At 32.4% G+C, this 13,881-nt stretch overlaps 1 protein-coding gene and 1 long non-coding RNA gene across 4 annotated transcripts in view; both read left to right on the top strand.

Moving 5' to 3' along the window:
* RPS6KA5 (ribosomal protein S6 kinase A5) overlaps window positions 1–6,282 on the top strand; it is a 42,509-nt gene extending 36,227 nt beyond the window's left edge. For all 3 annotated transcript variants that reach the window (XM_026679179.2, XM_026679177.2, XM_087952077.1), the window contains 4 exons: window positions 265–456; window positions 1,794–1,953; window positions 2,763–2,920; window positions 5,017–6,282. In XM_026679179.2, the coding sequence (XP_026534964.2) occupies window positions 265–456; window positions 1,794–1,953; window positions 2,763–2,920; window positions 5,017–5,256 (750 nt within the window). In that variant the 3' untranslated portion in view covers window positions 5,257–6,282. The remainder of the gene's footprint in view (window positions 1–264; window positions 457–1,793; window positions 1,954–2,762; window positions 2,921–5,016) is intronic.
* A 6,045-nt stretch (window positions 6,283–12,327) lies between these two features.
* Window positions 12,328–12,651, top strand: LOC148133454 (uncharacterized). Its single transcript, XR_015746826.1, has 2 exons — window positions 12,328–12,390; window positions 12,560–12,651. It is a non-coding gene; the product is annotated as an uncharacterized LOC148133454 (long non-coding RNA).
* Window positions 12,652–13,881: the final 1,230 nt, after the last annotated feature.

The raw sequence follows: 13,881 nt of genomic DNA, 5'->3' as shown, positions 1-13,881 counted from the left end.
ATGTGATACTGAAGATTACAACTATGAGGAACGGCCATAAGTGTCAGTGTTCAGTGCCATCATAACTTCAAATGGTTGCTGAATGAGTGGTGTCTGAATGATGCCTATATTGCTTTAGATTTTTTTTTATTCTTGAAGATTAAGTTTTTAGCGAAAAGATTTCCTGAGCATATAAAGTATAACAATCATTTAAAAATTATTTCAGCATTACTGGTTACAATGAGACAATTGACTCTACTTCTCTATTATTATTATTATTTTTAGAATTTATTATTCACAGATGAAAGTGATAATTCAGAAATAAAAATAATTGATTTTGGATTTGCCCGATTAAAACCTTCAGACAATCAGCCTCTTAGAACTCCATGTTTTACCCTTCATTATGCTGCTCCAGAGCTCTTAAATCATAATGGTTATGATGAATCCTGTGACCTCTGGAGTTTGGGAGTTATTTTGGTAAGCATTTTTGGCATTTTTAAAGAAATATCCAAGCATGAGTGATAACAAATGTAATGGGAAAAGTTAATAGTATTTGATGTATATAAATATTCAACATTAATGTTGCGCAGAATATGAAGTTTTTCATTAGATCTTACAGAAAAGGCTAAAAAAAGTAAATTGCAATTCAATTGGTTAAAATCTACAGCTTTTATAGAAACAAAAACTGTATCCAGCAAAATTATAATTGAAAACAAGGTCAAGTATTATAAAAGTTAATCACTTATCACATTCAGAAACATATAGACTGCCTAGTAAGTAAAATATCTGAAAATAATAGAATTAAATATATTTATCATAAAGAATTTACTGGGCTTTTTTTGCCTTGGTTGCTAGGGAAAATGGCAGAAACAATTCTGACTTCACTTGAATTAGATCATAAGCCTGGTGACGTATATTGATCATAGTAAATCCTTTAACTCAGTCAAATTTGTAATTGGTGATATAATCTTATTTACAATTAAATTTGTTTTAGTATACTATGATTGGGTACAGATCTCTTGACAATAATTGAGAAGAAGCATATTTTGTCTGGATAGTCCATTGTTAAAATAATAGCAGAGGTGAACGACCAACGGCATTTTACTTAACCACTTTTTATAAAAGATGAGAGTTCAATAGAATTGTATTCTTATGAAAAAAGGTGACTGAAACAATTATACTTTAACTTCTGTAAATGTTACTTCATTTATGTTGCAGATAATCCTTGCTTAATGGTAGATTGTGGTCAATTGTGATGTTTAAAGTTACAACAGACCCCCCCAAAAAAAAAAAAAATTCCTTTGACCCAATTTCGAAATTCTGACAACAGTACTCCCTTCATGGTAATGTGATCATGCTTTGGGCGCTTGGTAACTGGCTCTCATTTATGGCTGTTTCCAGCATTCTGTGGCCATATAACCATGATTTTCCAGTTTCTAGTAATTACTTCCAGTTTCCAGCAAAAAATGGCTGTTGGCTGTAACTGATATGTTTAATGTTTACCATATATGCTTAATCACTGCAGCCTTCATTTAATGACTGCACTGTTCGCTTACCATCCACAGGAAAATAGGTTGTAAAATTAGAGTGGTTACGTTGTGACTCTCTTAATGACTGCCACAACTTGCTATCATAATTCCAGGCTTAATTACAAAGTAGAGGACTACCTCTATGTAAAAATGAACTTTAAAATTATTAATCTACAATTTATTATTAATGCTATTTATAGTATATCTACACAAATATGATAAATAAGAATTGCATTTATCTGTAATTAATGATTTAAAACATGTCTTTTCCCCATCCCTGAAAAGTATACAATGCTTTCAGGACAAATACCCTTTCAGTCTCAAGATACCAGTATAATATGTACAAATGTTTTGGAAACAATGAAGAAAATTAAAAGAGGGGAATTTTCATTTGAAGGAGATGCTTGGAAAAACGTTTCTCAGGAAGCCAAAGATTTGATACAAGGTATATATGGATCACTGACTTATTGAGTAATTCTTAGGAGTATACAGACATTATTTTGTTCATTGACCAATTAAAATACATTCACTAAAATAAATAAAGCACAGTTAACCCCTAACATCAATGATTTCTTTGTAAGTGAACTTACACATAGCGCAGCAAAATTTTGCTACTTTTAGAGAGATAGATTGTCCTGGTTATCTTAACAAACAATACAAATAAAAATGATTGGAAGGGCCCCAGAAACACCGTATAAATAATAAAAGGGTAATCAGTTGGTGGTAAATGTCCACATAGGCTTGACAGTACAAAAGAAGATGGGGGTATTAGTAATTTAATTCTTAGAAATTACTAAAATATTTGCTGAGGATAATAGCACAATATGTATAAATTAATAACTTAAAATTCTGTACTGAAATAGATTTCTGTTTCTTTAAAACAGCTTCATACCTTATTCTTTCAAGTTCTTACTTTTATAGAATCTAATTCAGATCTTCCAGCTTTCAAATTTGTATATTTAAAAGAAGTTTCATGGTTTGGAGTATATAGACATTTCTAAATTAAATTAACAAGGTGATTTAACCTATTTAATATAATATTTTGTGACTTTTCTGTAAATAAAGTTTCATTATAATCAATTTACATAATAGGAATATCAAAGTATATAATTTAAAATAAAGATTAATAAACTTAACCATTTAAAAAAACAATTGCCAGTATTTAAGTTATCAATGTTTATAAATGGATGTAAAATAAGTAATGTTTAATAGCCAATGTGTGTTACTTTAAAATATCTAATGCATTCATACTAGGACTTCTCACAGTGGATCCAAATAAGAGGATTAAAATGACCAGTTTGAGACATAACGATTGGCTTCAGGATGGTTGCCAACTATCATCCAACCCATTAATGACTCCAGACAATTTAGGGTCTTCAGGAGCTTCAATACATGTCAAAGCAACTTTTAATGTAAGCTTACATTACTTCTCTAAATTAAACTATATTTCTTATTTCAGCCTATCATTTAGTTTTAAGGCAAGATGCAGTTTGGGTACATATACATTAAGAAGGTAAAAAATTTTATTTAAGCTTTATTTTGATTCTTTTAGCAAGGCATATCGTTTTTCTCCATCTTTATGAAATGAAATAGTCTTACTATTTTCTGTTGAATGAAAGAAATAGTTTGGAGGGGGGGAAATGTACAGGTCGTATATACAATTCCCATTGAGGATGGAAATCTGCATATGTCAGCTTTCTTACATTAATAATTATCAGTTGTATTAATTATACTAAAATTATTTATTCTGGAGTGTTGATTGCTTAAAGGTAATTCAGTTTCACTTGAGTCAGGCTGTCTATCAAGGATGCAGCTGATGGCTTATGTGCTCTCAATGATGGTATTGACTGAGCAATTATAAAGATAGATTTTCCCCTGCGGGGTGTGTTCCCAACCTGATCCTTCAGATTTTCAACAATGCACCCATTGCCCCTATAATTTTCCACCTACCTTGGGACTGGTCATGCTCTTCCTCCTCCTCCTCCTCTTCTTCTTCTTCTTCTTCTTCTTCTTCTTCTTCTTCTTCTTCTTCTTCTTCTTCTTCTTCTTCTTCTTCTTCTTCTTCTTCTTCTTCTTCTTCTCCTTCTCCTTCTCCTTCTCCTTCTCCTTCTTCTCCTCCTCCTCCTTCTCCTTCTCTTCCCCCTCCTCCTCATTCTCCTCCTTCTCCTCCTCCTCCTTCTTCTTTTAATGTTATTTCCCAACCTTATTGATTTTTCCACAAAGTTAGGTCTTCCCAGAAGATAATTTAAGCTTGGTTATTTCTGCCTCAAGTGAGAAAACAATAAGAAGTTTATCCTAATGTAATGGCAGAACAAAGCTGTACATAAAAAGATGCACTTTCTGTCTGAATTTCAAAATCTAATTAAGTTCTTTTTTATAAGTGTAGTCATTAACAAAAATATACCCAGCTGGAAAAAAATGTAAAACATACTATATCTTACCTTAAATCAAACTCCCGTTCATGTTTTGTTTCCATCCTTTCCTAGCTTCCTCCTCCTCCTCCTCTTCCTCCTCCTGTTCTTCTGCTTCTGCTTCTTCACTTCTGCTGCTTCTTTGCCTTTGAGTCAGTCTGAACTACTGCTAACTGCCTGGATGAATCAGTGTTGTTTTTTGGCAACATTTTGGAAGTTGTTTGTAGTTGCCTTCTTTCTAGAGCTAAGAGTAACTAGTTCAAAGTCACCCAGCTGATTTCATCCCGAGGACAAGACTAGAACCCATGATTCCCCACTGGTTTTGTATTCAATCCTAGATATAAATACTCTTTTTTAAAATGTCTCTTTTTAGAGCCTACTCTTTGACATTCTCTGTTTAGGATTCATATTTAGCTAAATTGTAGATCAAAAATTCAAATGTCTCTGGAATAGTTGTATTTTGCAGTTGATAACAGGCAAAGACTATAATCAAATCTATAATTGGTATGCAACACTCATGATAGGCCAGGCCACATTTGGCTCCTCAGAACTCCTTTCCAAATCAAGGAGAAAAGTAGGCTCACCCACATGTTTGCTCCATACAGAGTCTATCAGTGAGAGAGATCAAAAATAACAATCTCCAACCAGTTTGAGACCTCTGGGAGGTAGAAGAAAATCACCTTGTCTAAGCCATGATTTGGTGCCTTCAAAACAGATGCTAAATTTACCTACTTTAAGACATTGATTTTCTGGATATTAATAGCCTTCTGAAGGGCTAGTTGCATCACAAGAGTTTCTACAGGATGAGATAAATTTAAGAATGTTTAAGAATTAAACAAAAATTATTTTTGGGACAACAGCTGAAGAATGTTGATATTGGAAAGTTAAAAGCTAACTTAAGGGGTTAGACGGACTTGAAAGAAATTTTTTTGTGGATGTTTATAAAATGACATATGAAGATTTTGAAATTAACTGTTAAGAAATCCTCCTATGGGAAATTGTGCTGATTAAAAAAAAAACATGATTGTCTCCTATGACTGAAGGTTGACCAGATGGAACCAGAGAGAATTAAGAATTGTTTTTGCTGTCCTAAATAGGCTTTTAACAAGTATAAAAGGGAAGGATTTTGCCTCCAGAACGTTGACAAGGCACCTCTTGCAAAAAGAAGAAAGATGAAAAAGACAAGCACAAGCACAGAGACACGCAGCAGTTCCAGTGAAAGTTCTCATTCTTCTTCCTCTCAATCCTATGGTAAAACTACCCCTACAAAAACACCACAGGCAACACATCCTGTAGACAGCAATAATTCAGAAAATATCTTTCAATTCTCTGTTTGAAGATCAGAGATTGAAGATTACTATCCAAGAGAAAACTCTTGGATAGTAATTGAAATTTGTTGATGCCTATGCTCTTTTGAATGATATGTTTACAAATTGCTTCTTTTGATTTTTTTTTTTGTTTCAGTCTGAGGCCAAAATAGGACATGTTGAAATACCACTGTGAATCAAAATTCAAAAAACAAAAAAGTGATATAAAATGTTTTCTGTGCATCTCCAACAGTTTTTAAAAGATGTCTGTAATCCAATGGCATAATCCTGCACTCGGGAGCCTGTCCCGTTTAGACTCACAAGTTCTCATAAATCTGCAAATCTTTTCATTACATTTGGTTTTCTTTGTAATATACGTACATGCATGCATGCATGCATGCATACATACACAGAGAGACAGTTTTCTATATAAAATATATTTGATTGTACAAAGTTACAAATGCATGTGTACGTGTGTATAAAATCCTCAACAAAGATGTGTTTCAATATATTTGCCAGGATCAAAAATAACTTATTTTCTCGTATGCAGAAGCTATTTTCTTATGCAAGACATACACACAAGCCACTTCCTCAGAATATGAAGAAGTTCCTGCATAACACATAAGCAGCAACTTAATTTATGTGATAATTTGGAGACCATATAAACAGGGGTGGGATTCAACTAGTGTTCAGTGATTATGCTTTGCACACTCACGTGTAATAAACTTTAAGCTGTGCTGCCTGGACAGCTGATAAGCGCTGCGCGCGGGTGCGCAGCATTTGAAAAGGCACTTTTAAACTGTTTTTTCAACCTCAGCTGTGCTGCACAAAGCAGCTGAGATTGAAAAAGCAGGAAATAAAGGACAGGTAACAGCCCGGGCAGGTGGGTGGGCCAAACAGCAGCAGACACAGAACCGGTTCGGTACCTGCTGCTCTTCAGAGCTATCAGTTCTATAGAGCCGGGCAGAACTGATAGCATCCCACCCCTGCATATAAAACTTTATTTCTTCTACTTTTTTCTAGTAAGAAAAATTTGGGATTTTAAAACTTGACTTGGAGAGATAGAGAGAGAGAAAAACAGAGAAAAAGAATTTTCAACTATAAAAATAATTCTGTGAGAATGATATATTCCTTTATCATGTGGATAAAAAAACCAAGCTAAGTATGCTTTGATATGTAATAAAATTGGCAATTGGGTTGTAGCTTAATATTCAAGAGATTTTTATTCTGTATCAAGCATCTGTGTAGTTGTTATTATAATTTGTATTTGATAAGTAACTGAATGAAATTGTGAGTACTACTTGGAGATGCTGTAACAATTTCAATAAGAATTATGAGCTTATATTATTTAATCTGGCAATACATTTTTGTGATATTTTAATGTCTAGACATAATGATCTGAGTTTGCCCGATTCACACTGGGGTATATTTTAATGCATTGAAAAATTAAGGGGATATTCTGTCAAACACTGTGCTTTATATCTCTACACTGTGTTTTACTACTCCACTAGTTATATTTTGGATTCATAAATATGGATTTTCTGATGCATTTTTAAATGGCAATATTTTAAACTATGAAGCATGATTTATAAATATATGCAGAGCTCTTCCATAGCTCACATAGTGCAGTTGTGCAAAAAAATATGGAAGTAGTCTTACTGGGTATTTAGTGAGGCAATTTGTATAAAATTAAGCTTATATCTAGATATTGGTATGATTAGACCTCACTTAGTGGATTTTAGAAATACCTTGCTGAATTGTAGAATGAACAATCCAAATCCTATGCAAAACATTCCTTTTCTATAAAAATTGTAATTTCTTTATATAATTTTATCTATTATAGTTTTCAGAAATCTCTTGCATACTTCTTTAGGGAAACTGAAAAAAAAACCCTAGAAAAAGCCTGAGAATATTTTCATGAAGAATTTTAGAGAAATAACACAATATGAATTTTTGTGTCATTTACTGGATTTTTGTGGGCATCTTAATTTCAAGATATGTAAACATAGAATCAGAGCAGTTTTTCTATCAGTTATATTTTGACTTCTACACTGTGTTAGAAATTCAAATTATTTCTGTAAACTATACATCCAAACTTGGACATGACAGTATCTTGCATTGTTAACTATTTAAAAGCACTTACACTTTTTGTGTGCAGTAGCACAACTTCAAGTTTCAAAGAAATGCATTATTTAGCTTGCAGTTTCCTGCACACTTATTTATGAGTAAGCATCACTGCACTCCATGAGCTATTTCAATAAAAAGACATAGGATTGTATTGCTAATTGCATACATTGATATAAGTTATGTTACCTAGTTTGGTAATGAAATATCTGCAAGAAAACAACGCTCAGAGAGCACCAAGGACTCCATCAGTTAAACTTTGTAGCACAATATTGAAAACTGAACTGTTTAGATTATCCTGATCTTTGTATATGCTGAGAGCACAAAGATACTAATTTGTGTGCATATATACTACGTTACTAATTTGGTGCAAATTAATTTACTTTCTATACATGTACATATAGTTCATTTCAAACATTTTTCTCTGATAATACAGATAAGCATCTTGAAGAGATGGAAATGATGTGTTCAGTAAATTACATAAATATCTTGTTATGGTATGCCACTTTCCATTTTAAAATGAAGATGTAGTAGAACATCTTTTTAAACAAAATGTCAACAGTTTAGTAGTTTAATTCTGATGCAACTAAATTTATATGTGGTATAGACAATTTATTTTTAATATCTAATACCTTTGAGAAATTAAAGGGATTTTTTAAAAGTATCAAAATTTAAAAATTTGGTAGGATGTCATGCAAATTACAAAGTAATGATTTTGCATTTCTCAGGAAAAGGATTTTGTATATATTTCCATTGTTTCTTCCACAGGCAGCTATTGTGAAAGCTTAATGAGCTATAACTTTATACTATTGGGGGAGGGGATTTTCATGAATACAAGCATAAGTGAGTGTAAATTGCATATTATTATTGATAACTTATGTCTATTCATAAATTTGTACTATAGTTAGAAGTTAATTATTTACAGTATATACTTTTGTCTATCGGTATGTAGAGGAATTGATGGAGCAATAACAGAAATTAAATGGTACACGTGCAGCTATATTTTCAACGTTCTTTTATGGTATTATATTTTTCACAATCAGACCTACATATATAAACCAAATTATTTCTTGCTATTAATAAAATGATCAATGCAAGACTTAAACAACATTCCTGCTTCTTTTATATAATGTTTTATCCTGCTAGTAGAAAAGTAAAACAGTGAGAGATGCTGGATAAAGCCTCTTTATACTTTATCATTGTCGGGAATTAAACAGCTTGCGCTGACTGAAATGTTAAATTCATGTTTTTTATTTTTTATTTGTTAAAAAGGATAAATCTTTAGCTAGTCTAGCAGAGAGATACCGTGTTTTTCATATAATAAGGCCGGGTCTTTTTTTTTTTTTGAGCCCCCCAAAAATGGCTAGGCCGTCTTTTCGGGGGGTGACTTAATTCGCCCCCCCTTGCATCTTCGGGCGGGCGGGTGGCGATGGCTTGGATGTTGACCTTGGCGTTGGTGGGGCACTTCGTATTGGGGTCAATGCAGGCAGCACCATATCCGGGTGTGCAACAAAAGTACTTCCTAATGGCAAGCCCCCCCACCATTCCCCCCATTTTGCATGTTTTAATATAGGCCTTAATTTGGGGGGAGGGGCTTAATTTCATTTCATGCCTATAAAACATGCTGGGACTTCCTATTGGGGGAGGCCATATTGTTGGAGAAACAGGGTATTTATTACACCGTTTTCCTAAAAGTTCACTACTACATTATAGTTATGCTGTTGGTAACTCCAATAATAATTTATTACCCTTAAAACTGTTATTCTTTGACTTTAAAATTTTGCACCAGGCCAATAGGAGTTAATTGAAGTTGATACAAACAAGATGATATACCTGCAAGATTGTTAGAATCTCAATTTTTTTAAGAGGGTGGACTAGCAAATAGGTTGTGCTTTTTAATATTAGTAATAGAGAATGCTGGTGCATAATTCGATAAGGAAGGTCAGAAATGCTGTATTAATCATTCAGATTTATTTTAAGATTTATTTAATTCAGATTTATTTTAATTTTCTTTTGTAAAAAAAACCCTCATATATAATAAAACTCTCTAGACTAATATAGCATAGTGGAAGAAATTGATCTGAAAATTAATAGAATAATTTTGAATAAAGGCTGTATTTTTTTTAAAAAAAATATACTGCACATTGAAAAGTATTTGTTTAAATAAATTACTTCAAATAAAGGAAGCACTGTAGACCTCAGATGATTACAATGTCATTGTTCATTTTATGCACTTTGAGAGCAGGAAAATAATATTGCTGGAAAAGACAGATACTTCTGTTGCAACATTTATGTGCTATTTTCTTTGACTTTGCATGATAGATGAATGTGCATCCAATAATTAAAATCTTTTAAAGTTAGCAATTAAAGTAGAATAATTATTTTATGGTGTCACATTGGCACTGACTTACAAGTATCTGTATTAGATTCTTGCGACATTTATACAATCTATTCCTAAAACATCTTCAGTGACAGTGCATACCTATATTCTTTTTAAGGCTTGCAGGGCCCTTTAAGGACTTTATGAAATAATATTTGATTGATATGAAATCATATATATTACACATAGAAATCACTTTTGTTGCCACTGCTGTAAAAGCATCCATCAGAATGATTTGTATAGCCCTAGTGATTAAGTATGTGTAAACAATACTTCTGGATAGTCTATGGATTATCTCATCCTTCATAAATGTTATGTAATAGTGTCCACCCATTACTGGAATGGGCACAACTAGAAGAAATGAATTTAACTCATATAATCACTACCTAGGAAAATTGTTGTACGTACATGGTGACTTTGCAAGACTCTGTTGGCTGGTTACTGCTACCAGGATTCGAGGGTTTTTAGGATAACTAGTTCCTTGAAAGGATTTATCATTAAACTTGAAAGATTTAAGTGTTAATTTAATTTTCTCATATAAATATTGTGAATTTATTATTTTCTTCAGAAAATTAGATTGCCAATTTAGTGTGTATGTATAGGGTGTTTCCAGTTTTAGTTCCCCGAACATGTGCTGTGGTTCACTTGCATGGATTGTGTATCATTTAAAGATAATAGTGTTTTATATTGTGATTGCTTTGGTGATTGATGGAGAGGTTATATAGTTAAAAGAACAAGAATTAAAAGTATTCCAATTTATTAAAATATGAAATAAAATTTTAAAAGGTTAAATAAGAGAAAGAACAATTCAGTCAGTGGGAGTGTTCTACTAGCAGAATAAAACTTTTGGAGTAAATTAATTAAATTGTTATAAGTATTAACTTATAACTAAAATTCCCAAATATTTCCTAGTGTTTTGAGGCAAATATGAGTAAATATTTAAATATAAAGAGTGATGTTTATCCATTGTTTTACTAAAAAAAATCTGTATATTGTAGGTGCTGACTCTAACATTAAGGCATTATATGAGTTCCAAAATAGGAACCAGTAGATTCTTTCCATTTTTCATTGAGGGACAGCAGTTTCTTCCATAACAGGCTGACAATGAGAAATATTTGAATGAAGTTTCTACTCAGATGATCAGTCTATTGTCATGAGCCTGATGCAGAAATGTTTGTTTATATTTCTTTTTAATTTATTACTTTCTGTGAGATTTCAAATAGATAGCATTTCAGAAAATAAGATAAAATATTTTTTAAAAATACAAAACCTTTTTTTAACCATTACATCTTATTAATTTTAATTTTGTTCATTTATTGGGTTGTTGAATTTATAGTTTAAATCCAAATCTAATATATATACTATAAATACATTTATTAACATTTCTTCCTGAAGTGTTATATTTATATGGTTTATATACAAAAAAGTTAATAATCATTTAAACTATTGGGATTATTTCATTCTAGCTGGGCTAGAACTTAGTCTTAACTTATGCAGACTGGAACAGGGGCTCTTAGAAAATTATTTTCATGAAAGAAAAATCCGGGAAGTTTCTCTTCATTTTAGATGTGGCTTACTTTATGTGATATGTGTCTACTCATGTACACAAACTTTACATGATGCTTTAATGTTACAATTAACATTGCTTCTCATCAGTTCCTCAATTAACAAATTAAGTTATTTTATATTTACTGGAATTGTCAATATTAGACATAGCTATATAAAACAAATATGCATGCATTTTACATGTGTTTTAATGTTTATCATTTGGCAAGTCTTTAATGAGTTGCATCAACTTTAGAAAGAAATCAAATTGGAATTTGTAATTGTCAAAAAATACTTTTACTTTCAGTAAATTTGCTGAAATGTTTTTTGTGTGTGGATTTTATGCTAAAAGCGATAGACTTTGTATGTATGTTCAGATATATTTGTTTTACCTTCAAAACAATAAACTTGACTATGTATAAAATGCTTCAAATTTAATTTACTGAATTATTGATGGGTATTGGTCTTCCAATGCACACCACCTGAATATTAGTGCTTGTTGTTTTAAGTAGTAATACTTATTATTTATTTTTTCCAAATAGTTTTTGTTTTCTACCAGTACAAATCATAACTATATTTTCAACAGCTTTTGCATCAACATTCAGTATTAACTCACATTTCCATCATCTATTTGTGCATAACCTTAGTAGTCTTTATTTATATTATTTATTATCTATCCTTATCTATTTTATCAATCTGCCTGTGTATCACTTTCTTGAGAATTCTTCTTATACAATCATCTTTATCAATTCTTATTTCTCTTTTCTAGCCACATGTACCATCTATGCCAAACTGAGTAATATTCAGATTCTTCTTTTTCCCTTATTTTTAGTGTGAGCATATCCATTTCTGCACAGTCTGCTATTTTTTTGTAAAATTAGTTCTTCTGTTGGAACCTTATGCTCTTTCCACATTTGTGCATAAGCTGTTCTGGCCGCTGTCAGTATGTGTAATATTATAAAATTTATCTTTTTCAGATACTGTTTTTTGATTATCCCTAAAGGTAGAGTTCCAGTTTGAATTCCATTTGGTGTCCCGTGATTTTTTGTATCCAATCTTTGATTTTGGTCCAATAAGTCCTGGCCTTAGGGCAGAGCCACCACATGTGATAAAAGGTACCATCAACTCATTGACACTTCCAACATTTCGGGTCAGAATTTGGGTATATCTTATTATTTATTATTGGGATGGAAAACTAGCAGTGGCTTAGTCCTATAAGGCACAAAGCAAATACTGATATGCCACCTAGAAAGGGATACATTCATCACATCTTCTCTTTGGCAGGGAAGGGAAGCTGCAAAGAAAAATAAACAGGAAGGAGAAAAGACTGCTGCCCAGAGACATCACCAGAGCAAGGCCTGTGATCATGACAAAGATGCAATGAATAATCATCTCCTTTCCAACCCAGAGGTCTAGGCTATTGGAAAACTTGCAAACCCATGGGGGCTGTTTTTTTTAAAAACAAACCTCTGTTCTCATCATTCTTTGGTAGTTTATTGATCAAGGAACTACGCTGATCCTTGATTAAATATTAAATATTAACTACCAAAGAGAAAAACATACCCTCATGAACGTTGGCAGAGCAAGTTACTGTATGTAAACAAAACAAACTACATTTCCTTGCACTTCATTGGGTAATGAAGCATCTGTAAACGACCAAGCTCAGAGAGCACCAAGGAATCTGCAGTTCAACCCTGAGCTACAGATACTTCCTTCTATATTCTCAATTGTATGATACAGCTCTTATTAGCCAAGCACTAACTAGAATAGAGTCTGTCCTTGGGAAGATTACCATGCATTGCCAGTGCTAGAGTTGGCCCTGAGCTGCTATGCTTTAGTGTCAAAATACTGTATGTACTTTTTGCATCCAATAATTCCTCTAATATTTGTATACTAAACAGTTATTTTAATAATTTGAAGACTACGCAAGGGACATAACATACACAAGAATAATATACTGTATATTTACACTGTATTGCAAGGACTGGATAAGTATTTTTTAAAAAAAACCTATTACAGTGCAATTAAAACCATTTTTAAATGTATAATCTGTGTTTATTCATTATATAATAAAGTGTGTAACACAGTCCTTGCTTACAACAGTTTGCTTAGTGATGGTTCGAAGTTACAATGCCATGAAAAAAGTAATTTATGACCGTTACAGCATTCCCCCATGATTACATGATTTACATTTGGATGTTCGACAACTGAGTCACATTTATGACAGCCCTGGGGTCAGGTGATCCACTTTTACAACCTTCTGATAAGCAAAGTCAATGGAGACACCAGATTCAGGTAACTTACCAATTTAAACAACTTCAGTGGTTCACTTAACAAATGTGCCAAGAAAAGTTGTAAAATGGGACAAAATTTATTAAACAATTTTCTCACTCAATTGTGATTGGAAGTTGAGGATTTCACTGGGAATCCTAAATTTCTTTGCATACACTCGACATCATCTCCCTGCAAGAATAAAAATCAGTTGTTTTTCCACTCTCGGAAGAATCCTTGAAGTTTGGCAGTACAGTCGTGTGAATAGTCTCTATGTGGAATCCGCTTATCCACCTTTCCCTATAATATGCCGGGAGCGCAACTGCAAAAGGAGC

This window comes from Notechis scutatus, chromosome 1 (genome assembly GCF_049901735.1).
Source record: "Notechis scutatus isolate UNSWTSFEM ecotype Mainland chromosome 1, rNotScu1.2, whole genome shotgun sequence".
Taxonomy (NCBI): domain Eukaryota; kingdom Metazoa; phylum Chordata; class Lepidosauria; order Squamata; family Elapidae; genus Notechis; species Notechis scutatus.
Note: the sequence above shows the minus strand (reverse complement) of the source record. Positions and strands in the feature narration are given on the sequence as shown.